This window comes from Culex quinquefasciatus, chromosome 2 (assembly GCF_015732765.1).
Source record: "Culex quinquefasciatus strain JHB chromosome 2, VPISU_Cqui_1.0_pri_paternal, whole genome shotgun sequence".
In the NCBI taxonomy this organism is placed as follows: domain Eukaryota; kingdom Metazoa; phylum Arthropoda; class Insecta; order Diptera; family Culicidae; genus Culex; species Culex quinquefasciatus.
Window position 1 is genome coordinate 135065472 of NC_051862.1, and position 26892 is coordinate 135092363.

The window sequence follows — 26892 nt, forward strand, 5'->3', positions numbered from 1 at the left end:
ATTTTCACAATTGTTGGTTGTCATTGGTAGTCAGGAGCGTCAACAACGTAACCACAAACTCTCCTACAACTTGGAAACTCTTCCGGGTGTCATTGTGCCAACTAGAACTACCTTAAGCACAGTTGAGTGATAACTTGCCCAACCAAAGAAAATTCCTCAAACACGTGCGCTGCTTTGTATTCTGGCCGCCCAAAACGAGCTTGATATTCGCAAATCCCGACACACACATTTCGTCGGGGTTCTTCTCTGTGAACCACATCAGACGACCGCCACGCTGTAGCCCAGCTGTCCTGTCCCGTTTCCGTTTTGCTGCGTACGCGTGGATTTAATTAGGATTACAAGTGTTTTATTTTATCGTTCTCGGTACCCAGAGATGTCATCCGAATTTCGCCATGCGAGCAGAATTGTCCCAAAACTCCGACCGCTGTTCAAGTAATTAAATCGTGTGTACTCGACTCGGTCAGGATCTACCCTGACAAATCACCTTTGGGATGCCGGCCGCGCGCGCATCGCTAATCCCGTCAATCGCGTTGCGATCTACACCAGAAGTTCAACCGTGCCCTGAAATAGCAACACAGAAGCTAGGGTGGTCCTCGTTGGTCAACACTCTTCATTTTAATCCTGAACCAAATGCTACACGGAGAAAAAAGAGTTCCCAAAATCGTGAACAAGCGTTCATGAAAGTGGAAACCACGAACAAAGTGTTCAACAAATGCCATGGTACGTTTTTCAAAATCGTACGATGGGATTTGAACGCTTTGTTCGTGGTTCCCATTTTCATGAACGTTTGTTCACGATTTTGGGAACTCTTTTTGATCCGTGTAGGGATTCACCCTACCCACCAGCGGACACACTCTAATGGCATCCGCCACTTCATCCGAGCGAGACACTGCTGCTGCAATTGGTATTCCGATCGCAGGGACTGATTATTTTCGTCATCTTCGCCGGGCCTCATCCCTGGGTACACAACTCTCGAGGGCCTGCTCGCCGCGGCCGCTTCTCCAACTAATCTAAAGTGCCCAAACTGGGACCAACTCCGCGCTGTCGATTGCGGATCGGGATTGGATTTTTTGTTTCGTTGTTTTTGTTCCGAGGTTGGACAAAGTTTTTTTTTCTGGTGTTTTCCTCATGCATCCCGGCATGGTGTTGGGATTTGGCCGCGTGTTCCGGATAAAAATAGACCTCGGAGACCGGTGATGATGGGCCTGGGGCTGCTGTGTGGCCACAGCGTCGTCGTCTTATTGTGTTTTGCCGGCGGAGTAGATGCCGGCTGCCGCCGGTTTGGGATTACCGCCTAACCGGCGAGTGTGTGGAAATCGAGAAGACAAAAAGTATTACGAAAGAAAAGCGCGCGTACAGTGGCGGGAATGTTTTCGGGGACAGTTGTAATAAGAATTATGAATTATCACAGAAATATTTGAAGAGATCAAAAACCGGCAAAACAAATACCACTTCTAACCCGGAGATGGCTATTTCTGTGAAGCCGGAGTTGGAGTTGATCAATCGTCAACTACTTTGTATGGGAGCTGTTGGTGTCGCCAGAGTCGGAGTAATTAATTTTTTAGAAGCTGGAGTTGGAATCGGAGTCACAAGTCCAAGATGTATTGATCTTAGCTGGGGATTGAACTCCCGATCCTTCACGAGTAAAAAACCTCCTCAACTCAGCACTGTCCCACCAAACATTCCCCAGACTGTTCGTTTTCGCGCGGAACGCACTCAATTAAAACGGCGAGCAAACCGACACCGCCGGGCCGCGTCACATCACATCATTTCAGCTGAGTGAGTGGCCGCGTATGGTGGCGTTAAGATGAGCATTTCAAGGGTCCCCTTCCTTCCCCTCCCACCCTGAAACCCTGAAAAGGGTATTCTAAGGCGGAAATCTCGCGCATCGGATTGCGAAAAACCTTTGTGTGACACGGCTCGATGCGGTTCGCAGGTAATAGATATCATCACCACCGTCATCAGCAGCGAGCGCGACGAAGTCACGGTTCGCCGAAAAGGGTTACCCAACGAGTTCCGCTGAAGGAATCGGCGGACCCTAAATTGAAAGAGTGAGCAAATTTGTTCGCGCGAACCAAAACACAACAAAATGAAACAAAACCCACCGGCGGTCTTGCTGACAGGCAAATCAACGAATCAATAAATTAATTCGACACGGCAGGAGCCCAATTTCATTAGCCCCAGATTAGTAGCGTGCACGAGATGTCAAAGCAGAGTGTGAGGTGGTTTGACAGGGGAGTATCAATCACGTGCCGCGAGACGCCACCAGATTTGCTGGTGTTGTTGTGGTCAGATTAATTAGCTACCGAATTCCAGTTTTGGGCTTCGGAGTTCAGCTTCGAGAGCGGTTTAAGTCCTCAGATAGTTTGGTGGAAACGAGTTTTTTTAGGCGCTAGAAGGGTCATAACAATCATGTTTCAGCGATTTAAAATTCGTTTTAATTGGATGAACAGTTTTGTTTGAATTACACGCATAAGCTGGCTTAAGTTACAAGAATATGTTTCAATAATATCAGACAGATTTTAAGCTTAAACTAAGTCATATAGCCACAGAATACTGCCGAGAGTAAAACGACCTCAAATTTGTCAAATAACATAAAAGTACTCGGAGAAAAAACAGTTCATAAACTCGTGAAAAAGCGTTCATGAAATTCGGAAACACAGTCTTTAAATTTCATAGGTACGATTCAAAAAAACGTACCGTGTAATTTGAACACTGTTCGTGGTTATTAATTTAATGAACACTTGTTCACGAATTTGGGAGTTGAGTTTTCTCCGTGTAATCGTGTTCATTCGTTCCTTGAAACAGTTCATATGCATTAAATAGCATAGAGCAACAAATGACCGAGAAGGTGCTGCCAGAAATAAATCTAGAGTTTTTATTTTGAAAAGGTCCTATAAACATATGAAACACAACAGCTTATAGGACCATTCAACAAAAAAAAAAAAACTCTGGAAATGAATCAACAACATCATTGAATATAATTTATTGGCCTATGAGCAATTCTCTACGAAATCGGCCGATTGCGACCATTTTTATTTTTTGTTATTTTTTCATTTGGCTCAAACCTTGTGGAGGCCTTTCCTATGACCAAAGAAGACATTTGAGCAGTTCTCTACGGAATCGGTCTTTTTTTCTTTAGTTTTATTTTTTGTATTTTTTAATCCGGCTGAAATTTTTTTGGTGCCTTCGGTATGCCCAAATAAGCCATTTTGCATCATTAGTTTGTCCATATAATTTTCCATACAAATTTGGCAGCTGTCCATACAAAAATGATTTATGAAAATACGAAAATCTGTATCTTTTGGAGGAATTTTTTGATCGATTTGGTGTCTTCGGCAAAGTTGTAGGTATAGATTAGGACTACACTGAAAAAATATGATACACGGTAAAAAAAATTGGTGATTTTTAGTTTAACTTTTTGTCACTAAAACTTGATTTGCAAAAAAACACTATTTTTAATTTTTTTTAAATTTTTTTTTAATTTTCTGATACGTTTTAGAGCACATCAAATGCCAACTTTTCAGAAATTTCCAGAATGGGCAAAAAATTTTTGACCGAGTTATGAATTTTTGAATCAATACTGATTTAAAAAAAAAACGAAATATTGGTCACAAAAATGTTTCAACTTCATTTTTCGATGTAAAATTAATTTTGCAATCAAAAAATACTTAAGTAAAATTTTGATAAAGTGCACGGTTTTTAAGTTATAGCCATTTTCAGGCAACTTTTTTGAAAATATTCGCAGTTATTAATTTTTTAAAGTTAGTGCCCATGTTTGCCCACTCCGAAGAGAATACCTTAATTTTTTTAAAATCAAGACTAACATTTCAAAAGGGCGTAATATTGAATTTTTGGCCCTTTTAAAATGATAGTCTTGATTAAAAAAAAATAAAAGTATTTTTTTCGAAGAGATCAGAAAATTTTACAAATGTTTCATATTTAACATTGAAAATCGGACCATTAGTTGCTGAGATATCGACATTAGAATATGGTGGGTTGATTGGGTGAGACTTGCAAAACATCAATTTTCCTGTTTTTAAATCATTGCATGGCAATATCTCAGCAACTAAGGGTCGTATCAACAAAGTTCAAGAATGCAAAATATAGAGAATTTTCTCAGTTTTACAAAAATATTTTTTTCAGGAGTGGGCAAACATGGGCACTAATTTCAAAAAATGAAAAACTGCGACTATTTTCAAAAAAGTTGCCTGAAAATGGCTATAACTTAAAAACCGTGCACTTTATCAAAATTTCACTTGAGTACTTTTTGATTGCAAATTTGATTTTACATCGATAAATGAAGTTGAAAATTTTTTGTCACAAATATTTCGATTTTATGAAAAAATCAGTATTGATTCAAAAATTTATAACTCGGTCAAAATTTTTTTGCCCATTCTGGAAATTTCTGAAAAGTTGGCATTTGATGTGCTCTAAAACATATCAGAAAATAAAAATAGTTTTTTTTGCAAATCAAGTTTTAGTGACAAAAAGTTAAATAAAAAATCACCAACATTTTTTTTACCGTGTATCTTATTTTTTCAGTGCAGTTCTGATCCATACCTACAACTTTGCCGAAGACATCAAATCGATCAAAAAATTCCTTGAAAAGATACAGATTTTTGAATTTTCACATAACATTTTTGTATGGACAGCTGCCAAATTTGTATGGAAAATTATATGGACAAACTAATGATGCAAAATGGCTTTTTTGGTTATATCGAAGGCACCAAAAAAGTTTCAGAATGATTAAAAAATACAAAAAAAAATCGAATGAACGAAATCTCCGAGAATTGCTCATTTTGTGTCATTAATTTACCCATACAAGTCTCCATACAATTTTGGTAGCTGTCCATACAAAAATGGTACGAAAATATTCGAAACTTTGTAACTTTGAATGAATTTTCTGATCTATTTGGTTTCTTTGGCAAAGTTGTAGGTTATTGTTGAGGACTGTTCAGAAAAAAATAAATACTTGGAAAAAAATCTTGTCGATTTATTAAAAAACTTTTTTTTTGCTAAAACTCAATTTCCCAAAATTAGTATTTTTTTATTTCGAGATTTTTTGATATGCCTTTGGGGACCAAAACCGGCATCTTTTGAGCCATAGAGAAGTATGGTCAACATTTTTGACGCCGAACATTTTAAAATTGCGTAATATTGAATGTTTGGCAACCAGAGGTCTAAGCTGCGATGTCTTTTAGACAATTTTATAGCAAAATTTCTGAACTTTTCAACAACAATATGTTCAGAAATTGTCATTCATGGTCACTTTTTTTAAAATTCGAAAAACTGCTAATATTTTACTAAAATCAAACTTTCGGTGGCTATATCTTGAAAACAAAGCACTTTATCAAAAAATCTATAGAGTACTTTTCGACCGTAAATTCAAATTTTTATGAAAAAAATTAGGTCCAAAAAATTTAAGTAGGGGAAATATACCCTTTCTAAGCCTTTTTCTATTATCGGCCTATCAGCACTTTGATAATGAATTACAGCTTTCATAAAGTGTTTTTGATTGATCCGTAGTAACAAATAGCTCAAATAAAAGGGAGCAAGCAACTTTCCATTGTTGATGTACAGTGAAACCTCTTTTTACGCGGTGCGTTACGTTTTTCTAATTTGTCGATTTCTCTGGAACAACGTAACATTTTTGCAATTTTTTAAAAGCAATTTGTAGGTTTTGTTCAGATCTAAAAACGCATTTTGAAGCTTGAAAAAATATTGTATGGTTTAAGAGAAATCTACGAAACAAAAAGCGTAACGCCACCGCGTAAAAAGAGGTTTCTCTGTATGTTGAAAAAAAAAATGTTGATTTAATAGCGAAAAACTACAAAAGTGATTAGAATTCGTCGAGCGGCTTAGAGTGATTATAAAAGGTATATTTTTCTTATGAAATTTAATTTTTTTTTTTCGAAAACCACATATTTTTTCAAAAAATCATAACTTGGTGGCAAATCTTGGCTCATAAGATGCCAGTTTCGGCCCCCTAAAATATATTTAAAAAAATCTCGAAAATCAAAAAAATACCAAGATTGGGAAATTGAGTTTTTGGTAAAAAAGTAAATTAAAAATCGGCATGATTTTTTTCCGTGTACTTTTTCCTGAACAGTCCTCATCAATACCTACAACTTTTTCGAAGGAACTAAATCTATCAGAAAATTCCTTCAAAAGATATAGGTTTTCGAATATTTACGTTCCTTTTTTGGATGGGCAAAGTTTGAGCCAAAAATAAAAAAAATACAAATAAAATCCATTTCCGGTTTTGGTAGAGAATTGCTCCTATGACTCTTCTAGTCGTGTTGGCTGATGCTGTAGAGGCCATTAAGTTTTGGGCTGTAAAGGCCATAAATGTCTCGGGATCGATTCTAGATTCTAGATTGGAGTTGGAGTCACGACCGCTGAAGTCTGAGGAGTTGGAGTCGCTGAAAAAATCTTCTTAATTTCGCAATCTATTTGCATTTAATGAATTAATCAGGATCGTATTCCAATCCGACACTAAATTTAACTAAAATTGCCAGCTAGATTTCACGCAATCATTACTGATCGTTACGCAGCATGACCGATGAGGCCACAAATTGATGATCTGTTAGGCCAAAGACACCGTATGATCAACTCTAAACCCCAATAATCAAACGCAACGCAATCGCTTTCGTACTGTGTCATCCAAACCCCCTCATTTCAAGAAGCCCCCCGTCCTTCTGCTTACCTTTCTCATCGGCATGATGAGCGTACTGGTGGACAGTGCGGCGGCGTTCACCGGCATCACTGCCTTCTGCGCCAGATGCTGTTGCTGCTGCTGTTGGAGTTGCTGTTGATTCTGTTGCTGTTGTTGCTGCTGCTGCTGCTGCTGACGCATCGAGGCCATGTTCAGACTGAGCGTCGTCTGGCCGGGCAGCCCGGAGGGCGTGTGCTGGGGCTGCTGGGCCGCCGCCGCCATCGGCTGCTGGCCAAGGTTAAGGTGGGGATGGGTTACGAAGGAGCGCAGGGTTAGCGGAGTGAACATGGCGGCGGCCGCGGCCGGATGGAGCGGTTGATGCTGCATGGCTGCGGCAGCGGCGGCCGCAGCCGGGTTGTGCAGAGCTGCGGCTGGGTGGTGGTGGTGGTGCTGCAGCTGGTGCTGGTAGGCTGACGCTTGTTGGCTAGCGGCCTGCTGCTGCTGGCTGGCGGCCGATTGGACCTGGGGTGGCGGTTGGACAGCGGCGGCCGCGATCTGTGGCTGGTGGTAGCCGGCCTGGGCCGGATTGAACGGGACCGCCAGCATCTTCTGCAGACCCATGCCCGGAACGCCCCACGGGATGTACCACGAACCTGGGTGGTGCTGCATGGTTCGATCTTTTCCTGTTTTTCTTCCTGGGTATCACGAAAACACAAGCGAATATTCTTCACCTTCGCTGAAACCACTTCACGCTGGCAACACTGGCTCAACAAAAAACCAAAACAAACAAACGCTCAACAACGAAAAACATCAACAACACTGGAGGCTTAACCCTTCAACCGAATCTTCTGTATCAACACACTCCCAACACACCTTCACTAGCGAACGGTGCGACGTTCTGCGTCTTCACCAGACAACTCGTCGGCGGATGCTGCGGCAAAGGTCTGCGGTGGCGGCTTTCTCGCGCCCGTTCCACTCATTGGCCGTCGTCAGCGCTGCGCTACTGGGACACAACTGGGCATCAGGCGACTGTTGCATAACCCCAGGGTCATCCAGAATGTACTAAATTAAATTAAAAAGACAACACCATCGGCGTGCGCGGAGAACGTCGAGCAGTGACCCTCGCTGTTCGGCGGATCAGGCGATGATGATCGTAGCAGATACAACCGAGAGACGGAGGGAAGAACATGGAAGAAAAAGTATGGTGATATAATTAGTGTTGTGATTAATTAGGCAAACAGCACAAAAGTGGTCCTCCCGTGATGGCACTTTGCCTAGTTTTTGGATGGTTGTTCTTTGGCTTCGCGTGATGACGACGACGACGACGTTGAAGTGGCGATGGCAGCTGCGCTAGAGACATACCTACCCCCGTCTGGGGAATTGTTTTGGGTCGGACTGGTAGAACAGTTAGTTCGACGTTGCGTTGGAATGTGCACTGAATTGTCTAAATTGGAGCGCTAAATTTACTTAGCAATTAATGGTTGAACATGTGGTGATCGTAATTCTATGCTGGTTTTGCCTTCCAGCTTTTTTCGTATAGGAAAATAGAAAAACATGATAATTCTAACCTCAAATAGTAGTGCGCTTAATTGAATCTCAGTATTGTTGACATCGGCCAACAGCTGAGAGTAAAAAGGCCTCAGATCTGACTGAGAGGATAGTGGTATTCACATTGAGTGCCATCTATCGGCTTATGAACTTAATATTCTTATCGCGACGTAATGGCCTATACTGTAAAGGCATGCGTTACTGAGTCAAAAATCTTAGGATCGATTCCCACCATCGACCCTTTTTTTTTGCTTCGTTTTGACATCTTACAAGGGAAACCCCCGGAAATCTCATTACAGAACTCCCCGTCAATAATTAAGGTCGCGCGATGAAAACGCCTATTTTGAACAACTCAATCACTGCTTGTACCTCAAGTCGTGAACACAATCGGCGCAATTACTCCGCGACTTAAAGCCGCAACCGCAACCTCCAAACGTGTCATTTGTGGCGCACTTAATCTCGGCCAGATCAAACCAAATTCTGGCGAATTTCACAATTACAGCCGCCGCGCGGTGACACCTCGCTCATTATTTTGACGCTCCGGCAATCGATTGTGGGTCCCCCCCGTCAACTAGACAAGTCCGGCGATAAACTCTGTGGTTTAAGGCAGCAGTAGACCGTCATTATCGTTAACAATCCATTGAATTGATGGGCCCGGCAATCATCGTCGCCGTCTTCTGGAGCTTAATTAATAATTTGTTCCTGTTACGCTTTGGTCCGGTGTTCTGGTTACAGCATTTTTCACGGCTGAGCGTTTACGCAGGACGCGTTCGCGTGACGGGACGGGACTTTTTTCCCGTTGTAACGTCAAGTGGTAAACATGACTTGCCGGCCGTGGGAAGGAAGAATAATTAAAATCAGGGGCGCCGACTAGTCCAAAATGTTGGGGGGGCACGGTTGTTTTCCGAAATCGATAGGTAAGAGTGGCGATTAGATGTTAAAGTTTCTTGTATATTACGAACTTCAATAATTTTATTACGATGTGCTACGATTTTTTTTCATCCGGAATCATTTTTCTTTAGAAAAAGATAATTTATTAAAACGTGATTGAGAATGTTGATTAAGGGGAATTTTTTATATGTTTGGAAGGCGAATTCCTTCTCATTGGCATATTCTCACTTATTTTCTAGAAGTTACAGTCAATAATAAAAATAATCAGATATTTAGTAATTCAACAATACAAATATTCTTAGAATAAAAACAAAAGTAAAAAGCAAAAATTTTGAACTTCAGAAATTTAAGAATACATTTAAAAAAACATCCATTTTTCAAATCTGCAATTTAGAAAAAATAACAGAAACACCAAATTCAATATTCCAAAATTAAAAAAAAAATAATACAGCGAAACCTCTTTTTACGCGGTGGCGTTACGATTTCTCTTAAACCCTACAATATTTTTGAAAGCTTTAAAAAGCGTTTTGTAGATCTGAACAAAACCTACAAATTGCTTTTCAAAAGATTGCAAAAATGTTGCGTCGTTCCAGAGAAATTTACAAATTAGAAAAACGTAACGCATCGCATAAAAAGAGGTTTCACTGCAGTATAAAAAAATCATGGCCTGAAAATGTTAAGAAATCAAAAGCAGAAATTTAAACAATCAAAAATTTAGAAATAACAATAAAATTCAATGTTTAAAAAAATCGCAAATTTCAAAATTATGATACATCAATTATTTTTCAAGAATTTAAGAATTTAAGAATTTAAGAATTTAAGAATTTAAGAATTTAAGAATTTAAGAATTTAAGAATTTAAGAATTTAAGAATTTAAGAATTTAAGAATTTAAGAATTTAAGAATTTAAGAATTTAAGAATTTAAGAATTTAAGAATTTAAGAATTTAAGAATTTAAGAATTTAAGAATTTAAGAATTTAAGAATGTAAGAATTTAAGAATTTGAGAATTTAAGAATTTAAGAATTTAAGAATTTAAGAATTTAAGAATTTAAGAATTTAAGAATTTAAGAATTTAAGAATTTAAGAATTTAAGAATTTAAGAAGAATTTAAGAATTTAAGAATTTAAGAATTTAAGAATTTAAGAATTTAAGAATTTAAGAATTTAAGAATTTAAGAATTTAAGAATTTAAGAATTTAAGAATTTAAGAATTTAAGAATTTAAGAATTTAAGAATTTAAGAATTTAAGAATTTAAGAATTTAAGAATTTAAGAATTTAAGAATTTAAGAATTTAAGAATTTAAGAATTTAAGAATTTAAGAATTTAAGAATTTAAGAATTTAAGAATTTAAGAATTTAAGAATTTAAGAATTTAAGAATTTAAGAATTTAAGAATTTAAGAATTTAAGAATTTAAGAATTTAAGAATTTAAGAATTTAAGAATTTAAGAATTTAAGAATTTAAGAATTTAAGAATTTAAGAATTTAAGAATTTAAGAATTTAAGAATTTAAGAATTTAAGAATTTAAGAATTTAAGAATTTAAGAATTTAAGAATTTAAGAATTTAAGAATTTAAGAATTTAAGAATTTAAGAATTTAAGAATTTAAGAATTTAAGAATTTAAGAATTTAAGAATTTAAGAATTTAAGAATTTAAGAATTTAAGAATTTAAGAATTTAAGAATTTAAGAATTTAAGAATTTAAGAATTTAAGAATTTAAGAATTTAAGAATTTAAGAATTTAAGAATTTAAGAATTTAAGAATTTAAGAATTTAAGAATTTAAGAATTTAAGAATTTAAGAATTTAAGAATTTAAGAATTTAAGAATTTAAGAATTTAAGAATTTAAGAATTTAAGAATTTAAGAATTTAAGAATTTAAGAATTTAAGAATTTAAGAATTTAAGAATTTAAGAATTTAAGAATTTAAGAATTTAAGAATTTAAGAATTTAAGAATTTAAGAATTTAAGAATTTAAGAATTTAAGAATTTAAGAATTTAAGAATTTAAGAATTTAAGAATTTAAGAATTTAAGAATTTAAGAATTTAAGAATTTAAGAATTTAAGAATTTAAGAATTTAAGAATTTAAGAATTTAAGAATTTAAGAATTTAAGAATTTAAGAATTTAAGAATTTAAGAATTTAAGAATTTAAGAATTTAAGAATTTAAGAATTTAAGAATTTAAGAATTTAAGAATTTAAGAATTTAAGAATTTAAGAATTTAAGAATTTAAGAATTTAAGAATTTAAGAATTTAAGAATTTAAGAATTTAAGAATTTAAGAATTTAAGAATTTAAGAATTTAAGAATTTAAGAATTTAAGAATTTAAGAATTTAAGAATTTAAGAATTTAAGAATTTAAGAATTTAAGAATTTAAGAATTTAAGAATTTAAGAATTTAAGAATTTAAGAATTTAAGAATTTAAGAATTTAAGAATTTAAGAATTTAAATTTAAGAATTTAAGAATTTAAGAATTTAAGAATTTAAGAATTTAAGAATTTAAGAATTTAAGAATTTAAGAATTTAAGAATTTAAGAATTTAAGAATTTAAGAATTTAAGAATTTAAGAATTTAAGAATTTAAGAATTTAAGAATTTAAGAATTTAAGAATTTAAGAATTTAAGAATTTAAGAATTTAAGAATTTAAGAATTTAAGAATTTAAGAATTTAAGAATTTAAGAATTTAAGAATTTAAGAATTTAAGAATTTAAGAATTTAAGATTTAAGAATTTAAGAATTTAAGAATTTAAGAATTTAAGAATTTAAGAATTTAAGAATTTAAGAATTTAAGAATTTAAGAATTTAAGAATTTAAGAATTTAAGAATTTAAGAATTTAAGAATTTAAGAATTTAAGAATTTAAGAATTTAAGAATTTAAGAATTTAAGAATTTAAGAATTTAAGAATTAAGAATTTAAGAATTTAAGAATTTAAGAATTTAAGAATTTAAGAATTTAAGAATTTAAGAATTTAAGAATTTAAGAATTTAAGAATTTAAGAATTTAAGAATTTAAGAATTTAAGAATTTAAGAATTTAAGAATTTAAGAATTTAAGAATTTAAGAATTTAAGAATTTAAGAATTTAAGAATTTAAGAATTTAAGAATTTAAGAATTTAAGAATTTAAGAATTAAGAATTTAAGAATTTAAGAATTTAAGAATTTAAGAATTTAAGAATTTAAGAATTTAAGAATTTAAGAATTTAAGAATTTAAGAATTTAAGAATTTAAGAATTTAAGAATTTAAGAATTTAAGAATTTAAGAATTTAAGAATTTAAGAATTTAAGAATTTAAGAATTTAAGAATTTAAGAATTTAAGAATTTAAGAATTTAAGAATTTAAGAATTTAAGAATTTAAGAATTTAAGAATTTAAGAATTTAAGAATTTAAGAATTTAAGAATTTAAGAATTTAAGAATTTAAGAATTTAAGAATTTAAGAATTTAAGAATTTAAGAATTTAAGAATTTAAGAATTTAAGAATTTAAGAATTTAAGAATTTAAGAATTTAAGAATTTAAGAATTTAAGAATTTAAGAATTTAAGAATTTAAGAATTTAAGAATTTAAGAATTTAAGAATTTAAGAATTTAAGAATTTAAGAATTTAAGAATTTAAGAATTTAAGAATTTAAGAATTTAAGAATTTAAGAATTTAAGAATTTAAGAATTTAAGAATTTAAGAATTTAAGAATTTAAGAATTTAAGAATTTAAGAATTTAAGAATTTAAGAATTTAAGAATTTAAGAATTTAAGAATTTAAGAATTTAAGAATTTAAGAATTTAAGAATTTAAGAATTTAAGAATTTAAGAATTTAAGAATTTAAGAATTTAAGAATTTAAGAATTTAAGAATTTAAGAATTTAAGAATTTAAGAATTTAAGAATTTAAGAATTTAAGAATTTAAGAATTTAAGAATTTAAGAATTTAAGAATTTAAGAATTTAAGAATTTAAGAATTTAAGAATTTAAGAATTTAAGAATTTAAGAATTTAAGAATTTAAGAATTTAAGAATTTAAGAATTTAAATTTAAGAATTTAAGAATTTAAGAATTTAAGAATTTAAGAATTTAAGAATTTAAGAATTTAAGAATTTAAGAATTTAAGAATTTAAGAATTTAAGAATTTAAGAATTTAAGAATTTAAGAATTTAAGAATTTAAGAATTTAAGAATTTAAGAATTTAAGAATTTAAGAATTTAAGAATTTAAGAATTTAAGAATTTAAGAATTTAAGAATTTAAGAATTTAAGAATTTAAGAATTTAAGAATTTAAGAATTTAAGAATTTAAGAATTTATGAATTTTTGAATTTAAGAATTTAATCATCTTTTTTAGTAAGATTTTCTACTCCCAGATTTTTTGGCATATTTTTTAAGGGTGCAGTTGAAATTTCTATAGCCTTTTTATTTTTTTTTAAATCGATCATAAATTGCAGAAGGCGATACACTTGTGTTTTTTAAGATTATAATGTGGAATTGTCTCAGATCATGTTTTGATTTGTCGGTTTCTCAGTAAAGCGGTGCGCTAGTTTTCAAAAATTTACTTTTTTTGAAGCAATTGTATTTTTTGGCTAAAATTAGTACAGAACGGTTAACGGTTAACAAATGTATTTGAAATCTTTTCAAATCCTTTCTAAAATTACCCAAAAAATAATTGAATTTGTCAGCATTTTTGAAAATGTAAAGCAGCCAACAAATGACCATTTTGTAAAGTGTTTCAGTTTATATTCGCTAAATCCTGATCTACCATGGCAAATCGCAGAATGTTACGTTGAAAACTTGATGATTGTTTTCGTAAGAGTTTGCGTAAGTTTGATTGTTTTTTTTTGTAGGTAAGGTGGTATGGAAAAAGTACATTGGTTTTGTTTTTGGAACAACATGCACAGATAAAAATCTTATGAGCAAATCCGTAAAATCTATGTTGACGACATCTCTCAAATCATATTAAGCTGTGTTAAACAACTAGTTTAAGCCTTCCGCATCTAACTTGGATTTTTAGCTTTATTTGGAACCATTTGGTTGGTTTATTTATCTCCGTTTTCTATCTTAAAGTTACCTCCTTAACCTGATAAAAAGTTGTAAACTAACAGGCTCTCGTCACAAATAAACAATCAATTACAATTAAGATGCCTCTGTGCTCTTGAACTAAGCTTACTGATTTTCTTAGAGAGCACAGTGGCATAGATAAAACGTTGTCGATTTAGAAAAAAATGCATCTAAATCCAGAAAATTGTAATCGATTTTGTTCGAAAAATTTCAGCGATTTCGAAAACAACAAATGTTTTTGAGCTATTTTACGGATTCGCTTACAAGAATTCTATTCGTGTGTACAAACAATGTTCCATTTAAGTTTTAGATATTATTTTCAATTATTTTTGTATTTTTTTACAATTGAAATAACAATATTTTTCTTCCAAAATTTCTGGGGGGGCACAATATATGGGCTGCCCCCCCAGCCAAATTTTAGGGGGGGCAAAAAGTACCGTGCCCCCCCAGAGTCGGCGCCCCTGATTAAAATAATCCATCAATTTCGCTTTTCGCTTCCAATTTGTTTGATTTATGAGAGCCGGGACTTGGTACGTGACGTTACAATCGTCGGGCCTGGGGAGGACTATTTTTATTACATTCCTTGGGCGGTGACATGATTTGCGCGATGACAGGACATCTCCGATGTCACACAGTCTTCTGTTTGTTAGATATTTATTCATGATATCGTGAATAATAATTTTGTAAATGAAACGTGAATTATCTTTCTATCTCTTGATCTCGATCTCTTTGGAAGATATTCCATAGATTTTCTTTTTGTCAACTCGTGTTCACGAGGCGTTACATTCTGTCATGAATTTAAACAGAGACACCTCTTTTTACGCGGTGGCGTTACGCTTTTTATTTCGTCGATTACTTTTAAACCATACACAATTTTTGCAAGCTTCAAAAAGCGTTTTGTAGATCTGAACAAAACCTACAAATTGCTTTTAAAAGATTGAAAAAATGTTTAATCTTTCCAAATATATCGACAAATTAGAAAAACGTAACGCATCGCATTTTGTAGGTTTGGTTCAGATCTACAAAACGGTTTTTGAAGCTTGCAATAATATTCTACTCTGCTCACGAGGCATAACGTTATGTCATGAATTTAAACAGTGATACAGTGAAACCTCTATTCACGCGTAGGCGTTACGCTTTTTATTTCGTCGATTTCTTTTAAACCACACAATATTTTTACAAGCTTCAAAAGGCATTTTGTAGATCTGAACAAAACCTACAAATTGCTTTTAAAAGATTGCAAAAATGTTGCGTCATTTTCAGAGATATCGACAAATAAGAAAAACGTAACGCATCACATTTTGTAGGTTTGGTTCAGATCTACAAAACGGTTTTTGAAGCTTGCAAAAATATTCTACTCTGCTCACGAGGCTTTGTGTTCTGTCATGAATTTGAACAGTGATACAGAGAAACCTCTATTCATGCGAATTCGTTACGCGTTTTATTTCGTCGATTTCTTTAAAACCACACAATATTTTTGCAAGCTTTAAATAGCGTTTTGTAGATCTGAACAAAACCTACAATTTGCTTTTAATAGATTGCAAAAATGTTTCGTCGTTCCAGAGATATCGACAAATTTGAAAAACGTAATGCATCGCATTTTGTAGGTTTTGTTCAGATCTACAAAACGGTTTTTTGAGATTGCAAAAATATTCTACGTTTTAAGAGAAATCAACTAAACAAAAAGCGTAACACCTCCGCGTAAAAAGAGGTTTCACTGTACCGTAAAACCTTTTTTTCGATAGAGGCGTTACGTTTTGTTATTAACCGATTTCTTTGGAACGACGTAACATGTTTGCAATATTTTTATAATGTCTTGTGCAGATCCATAAATTGCTTTTTGAAGCATTCAAAAATGTTTTTTGGTTTAAATAAAATGATAAAGCGTAACGCTTCTGCGATAAAAATGCGTTACGCTGTTTATTTCGTCGATTTCTGTTTAAACTAAAAATAAACATATTTTGGGATCCTTAGTAAGTGATTTGTAGAGTGGAACAGGACAAACAAATTGCCAAAAATTGTTTTGATTTGAAAAAATTGCCAAACCAGAAAACGTAACGCCTCCACCTAAAAAAAAGTTGTCAATGACCCAAATCGAATTTTTCCGTGCAACTTCGCGAAACCGACCGGACAAAGTTCGTCCTCACACGTGCGTCCACGCCAGGTTCTGCGACGACCAAGTCCTAGCAATTAACAAAGTTTTCACCTCCGGGAGAGAAAAGAAAAGTAGAACTTTTGCACACACCGAACTGTGAAGCAATGGGAAAAGTTACGCCGCCGGTCACACTGTAGACCAAGCCAAAGTTTCCGAAAATTGTATCATTTGTCACCGAGAGTGTAACGCGTGAGGTGAAAATTGACCAAAGTTTGCACGTGGGACTGCATCTCGCGCTAAAAATAGCACAAGGTGATTTTGCAGGACGAAAATTTGTTTTTTGGTGCGTCATTAATGGTTATAACTGGTATCAATCTCAGGTATCATCGCGCCCGCAGGAATGAAATGGTTCTGAACTTTTCCTGTGTTCTTCAAGGACTCTTGAGAGTTGAGATCGGTGCGTACATGGTCGTAACAAGCAAGATTTGACCCGAGATGATACTCACATAGCTAAAACGAGTATGGTAGATGTCTTTCTTGTTTGGTTGAAAAATCATAAGTCATCCCAAAAGTTGAATCTTGAGTACCTAGTGCCGTATACTCGCTAAGCTGAAATGAGCATGGAGGACTACTTTGTTGAAGTGTTGGATATCCTAGGTAACTCAAGAACTTCCTGAAGTTAAGACCTGTTTATCATCATAGCAAGCAAGAGGTCGCTGGATTTTGACCACGGATCATACCCGCATAACTTAAATACGGATTGTAGAATGTGTTGTTGGTATGTGGGATTGACCCGGGGACTCCCGGGAGTTAAGACCTGCGTGTCTTTCAACGTAACAGGTAACAAGTTGTTGGATTTTGATTGTTACTTGCGCAAATCGCAAGTACGCGCACCTCCTTTACACCTTCTTGGGGTACACACACAGTTGCGAACCGTTTGTCAGAACTTTTGACTGAAAATGTCAAAGATCGCTAGAAGCCATCGAACCATAAGTTGTTAACCGCGCATTTAACCTCTAATTGTAATGTTTAGAGAAGGAAACGTTAGAAAGGGAAACTAAACGTAAGTTACTCCGACTAATTTTCATTTTATAAAATGTTGCCGACAGAATGTTGGGCAACGGGGTTTTTCGGGAAGATTTCCAAAATTATAACAGCAGCACAACCAAATTGAGAGTTCAGTTGTTTATTGGTGGGCATGTTATAATTAACCTAGACGTAATAAACTATAAGTTACAATTCAATTCATTTTGTGAGGGGGGGGGATCTTTGAGCAGAACTCTAACTTAAAAAGCGGCTAGTCGGAGTAACTTACGTTTAGTTTCCCTTTCTAACGTTTCCTTCTCTAAACATTACAATTAGAGGTTAAATGCGCGGTTAACAACTTATGGTTCGATGGCTTCTAGCGATCTTTGACATTTTCAGTCAAAAGTTCTGACAAACGGTTCGCAACTGTGTGTGTACCCCAAGAAGGTGTAAAGGAGGTGCGCGTACTTGCGATTTGCGCAAGTAACATTGATCCTAGCTCAAACTCTCACAGCTTTTGTGAGCACCGCAGACTACTTTATAGTTCGGATGCGATTTCCTGAGTTATTCAAATACTCCCTGGAGTTATGACCAGTGTGATAGGCTGTATAAATAAAAAGGTCGTCGGTATTTAACTCCGGATCATGTTAGTTATACCTCAGAAAGTATGAAAGATTACATCAAGATTCAATCCATACACCCAAAGGAAATATATAGCTCAAAATCTGCAACAGTGCATTTGCTACAGAAAATGTTACATTTTACAACAGTTTTTGCAGCAAGCTCATAGCTCAATTTTGCCCGCGTGTAAACATGTCAGCGATCTGCAGTTCTCACCAACACATATAATGCTGGCGCGTCCCCAAGCAACACTCCAGAGAGAACAATATGTTCGCGCTCTGTCCCTCACAATTCATCAAGCGTCCATGATGCGGAGGTAGCGTGTCGGATCAGCAACCTAGAAGTTGATGGTTCAATCCTCGTTCTGTTAAGTTTTTTTTTCTGCAATACAATCAATCAGCCGTCGGTAATGTCGATAATTGTCGGTAACGGGCAAAATGTCATACCCCTATATCGCAAAAAATGCATGAGGACAGATTTCATGCAGATTCTGATATACTTTCTTGCCGCCATGCATCACAATCATGCGACCGCCGTTTGGGTGCACAAAGATTTACGAAGAGTCAGCAGTTCCCGAAATTGACTTTCATTTTTAAAAGTAATGCTATTATCAACAAGGTCGAGATTTTTTCTACACCTTTCATTCAAAAATGATTCTCTTTATTCCTTTCCAAACAAAGACCGTTGTTCCGGAGATAATCGCTCCCACGTGTATTACGCAACGCGGATCCCTCCACAAATTACCACGATCATTAGTCCGATTAACACCGCCAAATTGTTGACTAATACCCATCAAACCCCTGTGGCAAATTACGCCAATCCGTGACGGACACATCACCCCACTCGAAAGCCATAATCGGGCTAATAAAGTTCTGCCGACAGGCAGAAGAAACGGTCGCCGCTCAATACCTAACGCACGCATAAGTGCCGATTCATCGCGGTATGTTTTTTCTAAGGTACTCGACTCCCAAATTATACGCTGCCAAATTGACCGAATCGCGCGGGTCTATTGTGAGCCAATTGAATCCGACGATATGCAAAAAATCGCGAACAGGTTCGCGATACCTGGCTATTAGTGCGTTCTAAGAGATGTCAATTACGCAAAGGCCTAGATCAATGTCAAAGTGGTCGGATGTCCCGCGTGCACGCGCTGGAAATTGGCTAAACTGGTTTTAGTTGCGCCTTGACGCGAGCGACTAAGTGGGTCAAGTCGGTCAGATCCGAATTCTTGATGCATATTACGCAGTGGGGTGACCCTTTTGGAGATCTGACACCACTCGGGGGTCACACCTTGCTGTCGTGATAATTGCTCGATTGACAAGTTCACGCAACTTGAGGAGAGGCGTAAATCAGGTTCAACACTGGAGCGATGCTCAAATCTCCAAGGGCTGTGGTGGTTTGTTAAGTGGACGATCAATCTTCTTGCGCAATCCGGAGTTACCTTAGGGTGGTATGACATGCAGAGTAGGGTGTTACATCCGTTACTACCTATTGGATCAACTAGGTCAAATTACAAATTTGTAATCGATCTGACCTCCAGAACCCAACAAACGGAGTGCAATAGCTTTACATCAGTACAATCTGAATTTGGACCACCCTAAAGGTCAGGTTGTCCATTGCAAATCTTACAATCGATTTGTTTGGCCTTTTGAGCTTATCAATTTTTTCAGTTGAATGAATAATAGGCTAATTCAACCGAATCATTTATCAACCAAAAACTAATCTTATTGATATTCATCAAAAAGTTTCAACTAATTGAAATTTGACACTTGTCCTCACAACCTAAGGTGAACTCCAACATCGAATTACAGCAAACAGTAACATTTCCTTCACTCAACTTGACCACATCTCGCAAGAATCGAACTCTATTAGCCCCGTCCAAAGCCTATTACCAGAATCCCACCAAACGACCACGGGTCGTCTATCGATTTCACCCTCTCCAGCAAAACTCTTCCTTACAATAATGTTGTTGACCCTTCCACCCTCCGTTCAGCAGTTTCATCCGATACGGAGTCAGAGATTAGCCCCCTCTTCAAAAGCCTGCCTCTCGGTCAGCGCGCGAGTCCATTTTTCATCCTCCGACAAAGCTCCGACGTTTTGTACCACACCAGTCGCTCCTTCTTTGGAACCGACGAGCCTTCGTTGATTGATTATTTGCACACTCTGATTCTTCTTCTTTCGCTGCTTTCCTCCGGGCGGACAGGTTCAACGGTTCCAAGTCGAAATATTAGCCAAACACACACACACGTGTTCTGATGGAGTTGATAAAATTTTGACAACATTGGACGAAGAAAGAGAAGGAAGGGGGGAGCTTGTCAATATGTTGTTCTGCTGAAGCAGAACACGATTGGCTTGTCCAGATTGGGTGATGAATGATCCGTGCGGGGTTTGGCTTTGCGGGGCGATTCTAATCGCACATCTATTACAACACCGATTGCATAACTTGAATTAATCTGAAACCTCTTGCACTGCATGTTCAGCAAATTTCGTGAACCCTTAAACTGAACGACCATCACTTATCGACACAAACAAATTTGCGGTAGCAGTAGCAGAAAAAAAGCCTCAAAACGATTTGCCAGCAAATGTGGTTCCACTTTGGTTGGGCGGTATCGGTGCGGTAGGGACAAAAAATGGTCATGACCAATCAGCGAAAAGAAAAAACCAACGATTGCTACCGGAAAAAATGAGCTACGTGATGTGCAGCAAACGAAAGTGTTGTTGTTGTTTTTATTTTGGTTGCAAAATTGTGTAATTGCTTATTGAATCGCTAATGTGTGAGCGGGTGACCTTTTGGGTTTGATCGGCAACTATCTAGAACTTTTTTTTGAAAATCATTAAGCTAGTTTCCACAAATTTGTTGATTTAATTTGTGTATTGAAATTTAAATTAAATTTTACCTCAATGTAATGTAATATGTTAAAATGTGTAATGTGATATGTTAAAAAACGTGGAATCAAACATGAAAATGTGTCATTCTAAACACTTTTGAGGTAAACGTATCGGCTGTTCGAGTTCGAAAAAATTCAAAATCACATTTATTTACATTTTCATTGTTTTAGTAAAGTGTTCTTGGCAGACCGCTTTTTAAAATATTTTTTGAAGGCATGTACTAATTCAGCAAAATATTTTTTTTAGTTCCTCAAAAATGTTTAACCAAAGTAAAACTTATAAGATAATTGATAAATGTGAATGAATTTGTTGTAAATATTTGTCAAAGTTTTGTCCCAACAAAATATGAAAAGTTGGACAATTCTTCACGTGATGTTTGAGAAGGGGATCTAGAATTTTGAAAAAAAAGTATCCATTTTAAATTTTTCCTTTTTTATGAATAAAATTTTCATGCAAAAATAAACTTTATTTATTCAAATATAAACCAACTAAATTTGTACAAAAACTGCTTTCAGGTTAAAGATATTTAAAAATTAAAAGTTTATTTTAGGAAGCATTCTTTTATTACGTAACAAAAAATTTTGGATTCTGACCCTCTAAAAAATATTACATGAAGTGTAACACACTCGTATACCACCTCTCTCTTTTCTCTTCCGTTTGGTATGCCAGGGTTTCAAAAGTTTTCAGCGAAAAAAATATGATAAAAAACATGATTTTCTCATAAGGAAAATATTTTAGACGAGCCCAAATTGCTAAAATTAATTATCAATGCAGGGTAATGCTTTTTCAGTTCTTTTGATTTGAATTTTTTAATTAAATAATGGAGTTTTTTAAATGTTTTTTCAATGTCCTTATAGTATTTTATTATTATTTATTTGTTTGAGAAACAAAAGCTAAACAAATATGTTGTTGACCACCAAACCTAATGGAAATTGGACGAGCTCTTAGGTAAAAATATTTACGAGACTGAAAAATCAAGTCTGTCGTATACTGCCGCTCAAGTCAAGTCTGTCCCATATGTAATTTCGTCAATTTTGAGTTAATGATGCTGTTTGGTTCTAAATCATGTGAACTTTCAGAAAAACTAATAAAATATAGTAGTTTATTCCATAAAACACTGTAACTGTAACATTTCAAAAGCGACAAACATTCAATATTACGCCCTTTTAAAATGTTAGTCTTGATTTGACAATTTTAAAAATATTGTTTTTGAAAAGATCGGAAAATTTCACAAATGTTTCATATTTTGACATTGAAAATCGGACCATTAGTTGCTGAGAAATCGACATTGAAAAATGTTGGGCTGTTTGGGTGAGACTTAGAAAACATCAATTTTCCTGTTTTTAAACCTTTGCATTGCAATATCTCAGCAACTAAAGGTCTTATCAACAAAATCCGAAGAAGCAAAATATAGAGAATTTTCTCAGCTTTTCAAAAATATTTTTTTCAAAAGTGAGCAAACATGCGCACTAATTTAAAAAAATGAAAAACTGCGACTATTTTGAAAAAAGTTACATAAAATTGGCTATAACTTGAAAACGGTCATTCCTTTGTGGACCATCATTCAGTGAGGTACTCCTGGATTTTAGCTCCTGAAAAGTGCTTAAAAAGTGCAAAAATGCCTCAGGGCAAGAAAAAGAGGCGGTCCTCACCAGCAGGATCGGCAGATTTGAAGAAGCTAAAGAATGCCGAAGCGCTACCTGCAAAGCCAGGCAGTTTGAGCAAGGACGCTCTAAAATTGTCTGGAAACCAGTTCGCTACCCTCCCTGTGGACGTGAGCGAGAAGGAAGAATTTGAACGACGGGAAAAGTTGCCACCCATTTTTGTGAAAACATCGTCATCGGATTCGGTGCGAAAGTGGCTGACCGGGTTTATCAAATCTGGTGCTTTACGAGCTTCCATTCGCTTGTGTGCTGATGGACTCAAAATTCTGCTACCTACCAGAAAGGATTACAACTACGTTCGGGATTTCCTGAACAACACAAAGATTGAATACTACAGCCATGACGATCCAGGTAAACGCCCCATGAAACAGGTCCTCCGAGGCCTGTACGACATGGATGTGAGTGTGCTGAAAGAAGAGCTCAAAACTCTTAAGTTGAACGTGATCGAAGTCTTCAAGATGACGAGACACAACAAGGACATCAAGTATCGTGATCAACTGTACCTGGTTCATCTCGAGAAAGGATCGACAACGCCGTCTGAGCTGAAAGCAGTTCGGGCAATTTTCAACATCATCGTGACTTGGGAACGTTATCGTCCAGTGCACCGTGACGTGACGCAATGTTCGAATTGCTTGCAGTTTGGACATGGTGGAAGGAACTGTTTCATCAAGAGTCGTTGTGCAACCTGCGGAGGTGAGCACAAAACTCAAGCTTGCGAAACAATCAACGAGAACATCGAAGCGAAATGCTTCAATTGCGGCGGCGACCATTCTACCAAGAATCGAAGCTGCCCAAAACGAGCTGAGTTTGTAAAAATTCGACAGCAAGCGACGACGAGGCACCAACCAAATCGTCGCAAAACACCACCAGCATACACGGACGTGGATTTTCCTGCTTTGGCGTCACCAGGAGCAGGATCTACTCGAGTGGTTCCAAATCTGCAGCCATTGCCGTTGAATCAGCGGCAAAGAGTTGCAGAGCATACAACACCTCCAGGCTTCAGTCAGCAACCGAGGGAAAACCAACCAACATCAACGGGTGAAGGCAGTAGTGACCTGTTTTCACCACAAGAACTTTTGAACATTTTCATCGAGATGACAACAACACTGCGTGGTTGCAAAACTCGCCAGGAACAAGTAAGAACTCTTGGAGCATTCATCTTAAAATACAGTTCGTAGTTTACTCGTTCTAGTGATTTTGAATATTTCAATGGATCTATTTTTTTTTTAGTTTTAGGTTAGGATTAGCTGTTAAAGTGATTTTTTTTCTTTTTTACCCAAATGTATTCAATTCAATGCAATAATGTAAAACAATTTGAAGCAAATAAATAAATGTGATCAGTTAATAATAAAACAAAAAATACAACAAAGATGAAGAGCATTAGGCCATACCACTTATAATGTAAAAGAAATGTAATTATTATAAGAATGTTCAATAAAGACATATTTAATTTCAAAAAAAAATAACTTGAAAACGGTGCACTTTATCAAAATTTCACTAAAGTACTTTTTGATTGCAAATTCAATTTTACATCGAAAAATAAAGTTGAAAAATTTTTGCGACCAAAATTTCGATTTTTTGAAAAAATCAGTATTGATTAAAAAATTCATATCGGTCAATGATTTTTTGCACAACCTTGAAATTTCTGAAAAGTTGGCATTTTATGTCCTCTAAAACATATCAAAAAATTAAAAAAAAATAAAAATAGTGTTTTTTTGCAAATCAAGTTTTAGTGATAAAAAGTTAAATAAAAAAATCACAAAATTTGTTTTACCGTGTATAATTTTTTTCCAGTGTAGTCCGTATCCATACCTACAACTTTGCCGAAGACACCAAATCGATCAAAAAATTCCTTCAAAAGATACAGATTTTTGAATTTTCATACATTATTTTTGTATGGACAGCTGCCAAATTTGTATGGAAAATTATATGGGCAAACTAATGATGCAAAATGGCTTCTTTGGGCATACCGAAGACACCAAAAAAGTTTCAGTCGGATTAAAAAATACAAAAAAAAATCGAATGACCGAAATCCTAGAGAACTGCTCCAGTAGAAATTTCACTTTTTTGTAAAATTTTAACACGTAGCCTTATGGGTGGGACAAATTTGTCTTGCGTTTTTCTCGGCTTGCTGTTTTTACATATGGGATGGACTAGATTAGAGCGGCAGTATAGAAAGCATTATAGAAAAAAACCTATTTTTCAAAACCAAAAAATTTTTTTTTAAACCGCTGCAACTTCACAAGTATTGGACTTAGGACAGTGGTCAATGTAGAGAGTTTAATGTAAAATTCTCTAGATTCCCGTATTCGGTTTTTGAAAATTTTTACGTTTAATGCACTTTAAAAAAAAAACAGTTTCAGTAAATGGTTTTTGTATTTTTTTTAAGTGAGTTGCTCCATTAGGGTGGAATCTAGTTATATGGGAAAATTGAAAATGATAAAAATCAAAACAGCAACACATTTTTTAGGTCCCTTTTAGGGTCCCAAACAACCTCCTAAAATTTGGGAGCGATTGGTTAAGCCCACGATTGGCGCAAAGCGAATGAAATTTGTATGGAAATTACTATGGGGAAACTTGCATTTTCATATTTTTTAATTTACAAAATTCATGTTTTATTATTTTATGAAACTAACACCGTAAAAGTACAGCCCTGGATGTCCTGAACAACTCTCCCGAAGACAGTATGGTGCTAAATTGCTTGTAACAAAAGTTACAGAGCGTTTAAGAGAGACATTTCGAAATACACGGTAAAAATCATACTTTTTGCCAACACTGCCAAGTCAAGCGGAAACATTCGCTAACTAGAATATATTTGAGGAATTGGGGTGCAGTTTAACTAAATAACGTCTTCTGAACTTTGTTCAAATTTGACAATTAAACTTAAAAAAAAAAAAACAAAAAATCACATAAAAGTGGCGTGTTTTTTTCTTTCAGTGTATTTTTTTCAAAGAGCTCGTCAAATTTCCTACAAGTTAGTCTTTGACCACTTTTTGATATGATGCAACGGCGTTGAGATACAGCGATATTTAAATTCCGGATTACAAAAATATTTTAAACACTTACGCCCTTCTCAAATGTCATTATCAAGTGAAACTGGCTCCATATACACACAAATGGCTTACATAAGCGTAGCTTACATAGGGCTACAAAGTTTCATCGAAATCGGAGAAGGTCGAGATAAAAGTACCTAAAAAATTCCTGATTTGGGCTGGAATTGTTTTGTCAATTGTTAACCCTCTGCAACCCAACCACGCCTCCAAGCGGGCTTTAGTCTAAACACTGTCATTAAAATGAATTTTACCGCCAATTTTTGTTTTGAAAACCGACAATTTTCAGAAGTCAGATGCTATGAATTTTACTAACTCTTTCTATATTTTAAGTAGCAAAACGAATGTAATTATTTTTGTAATGGCAAAGACCCCTCTACGCATTTTTTTAAAATTTAAATGATAATGGTATCATTCTAATGTAGAACATTTGAAAACAAGCACACACAAAAAATCAAAAAGAGTCTCTCCAAAACATGAAAAAACTTAAACGGCAAAAGATAACGAACGGTAGAATTAGCCAAATATTTTCAGAATTAAACATAAACTAAACAAGATGTATGTCAATTAAAGATACAAAAAAAAAAGAAAAACAAGAGTAGTAAAGTTTTTTTATAGAACAAAAGTTGCTAAAAATAACATTCTATAAATTTAGATTTCTTAACCGAATTCGGTAGTTCAGCAGTAAAAAAAACGGTAAAATTTACCAAATTCGGTAAAAACAACTAAGATTGTAAACACGTAAAAAAAGTTTTAAAAATCAACAGAATGCAACTGTTCAACTTTTAAGTATTTTCGTCAAATTTAAAATAAAATCCTCTACAACTTTTCAATTAGTTTATTACACGGGTTTTTGATACGATCAACGATTTACAACCTAGAAAGTAATAGATTTTCACCATTTCACAAAACAATCAGTCCACCTTGTTGAACGAGGACCATTCGATTTGCACGGCTCAGAACACAACCCGCAAGGAACCTCTTCAACGCGTCCCATTACGTGACATCACCTCTAACTCGAGCTCAAATCCTGCATCCCCGTGACAACATTTAGCACCCGACGAGGTTCATTAATCAAGCGGCCCGTTACTCAAGTACCTCTCACCGGAAAGGTCAGACCAGGCGCGTCAACTTTTTAATTGAAAAAACCTCCCCGACTTACAGCAGCGCTCCCGGCCGATTTGCCGTTTTGCCGCCGGCAGTAGCAGTAATTGTCACTGCCACCAAGTTCTATCGACGACTCGGTACAGGTGAACTCCGGTTTACGCCTGGTTCATATTTTTTGAAGAACTACACGTAAAAAGCAGCTTCACTGTAGTTGGTGAGAACTGGCGGTTGTGGCAACGCGTCACACCGTGTCACACTTGATCGGCGTGATAAAGTGCAGAATTTATAATCAACTTTTAAAGGGGAG

At 35.1% G+C, this 26892-nt stretch overlaps 1 protein-coding gene across 2 annotated transcripts in view; it reads right to left on the reverse strand.

The window, feature by feature from the left end:
* The window catches only part of LOC6033760 (RNA pseudouridylate synthase domain-containing protein 2), a 398524-nt gene that overhangs the window by 252870 nt on the left and 118762 nt on the right, over window positions 1-26892 (reverse strand). The window contains exon 2 of one of the 2 annotated variants that reach the window (XM_038251445.1): window positions 6710-7783. The exons of the other annotated variant lie outside the window; for it this stretch is intronic. Within the exon in view, the coding sequence (XP_038107373.1) occupies window positions 6710-7327 (618 nt within the window). The 5' untranslated portion in view covers window positions 7328-7783. The remainder of the gene's footprint in view (window positions 1-6709; window positions 7784-26892) is intronic. 2 annotated transcript variants of the gene reach the window in all.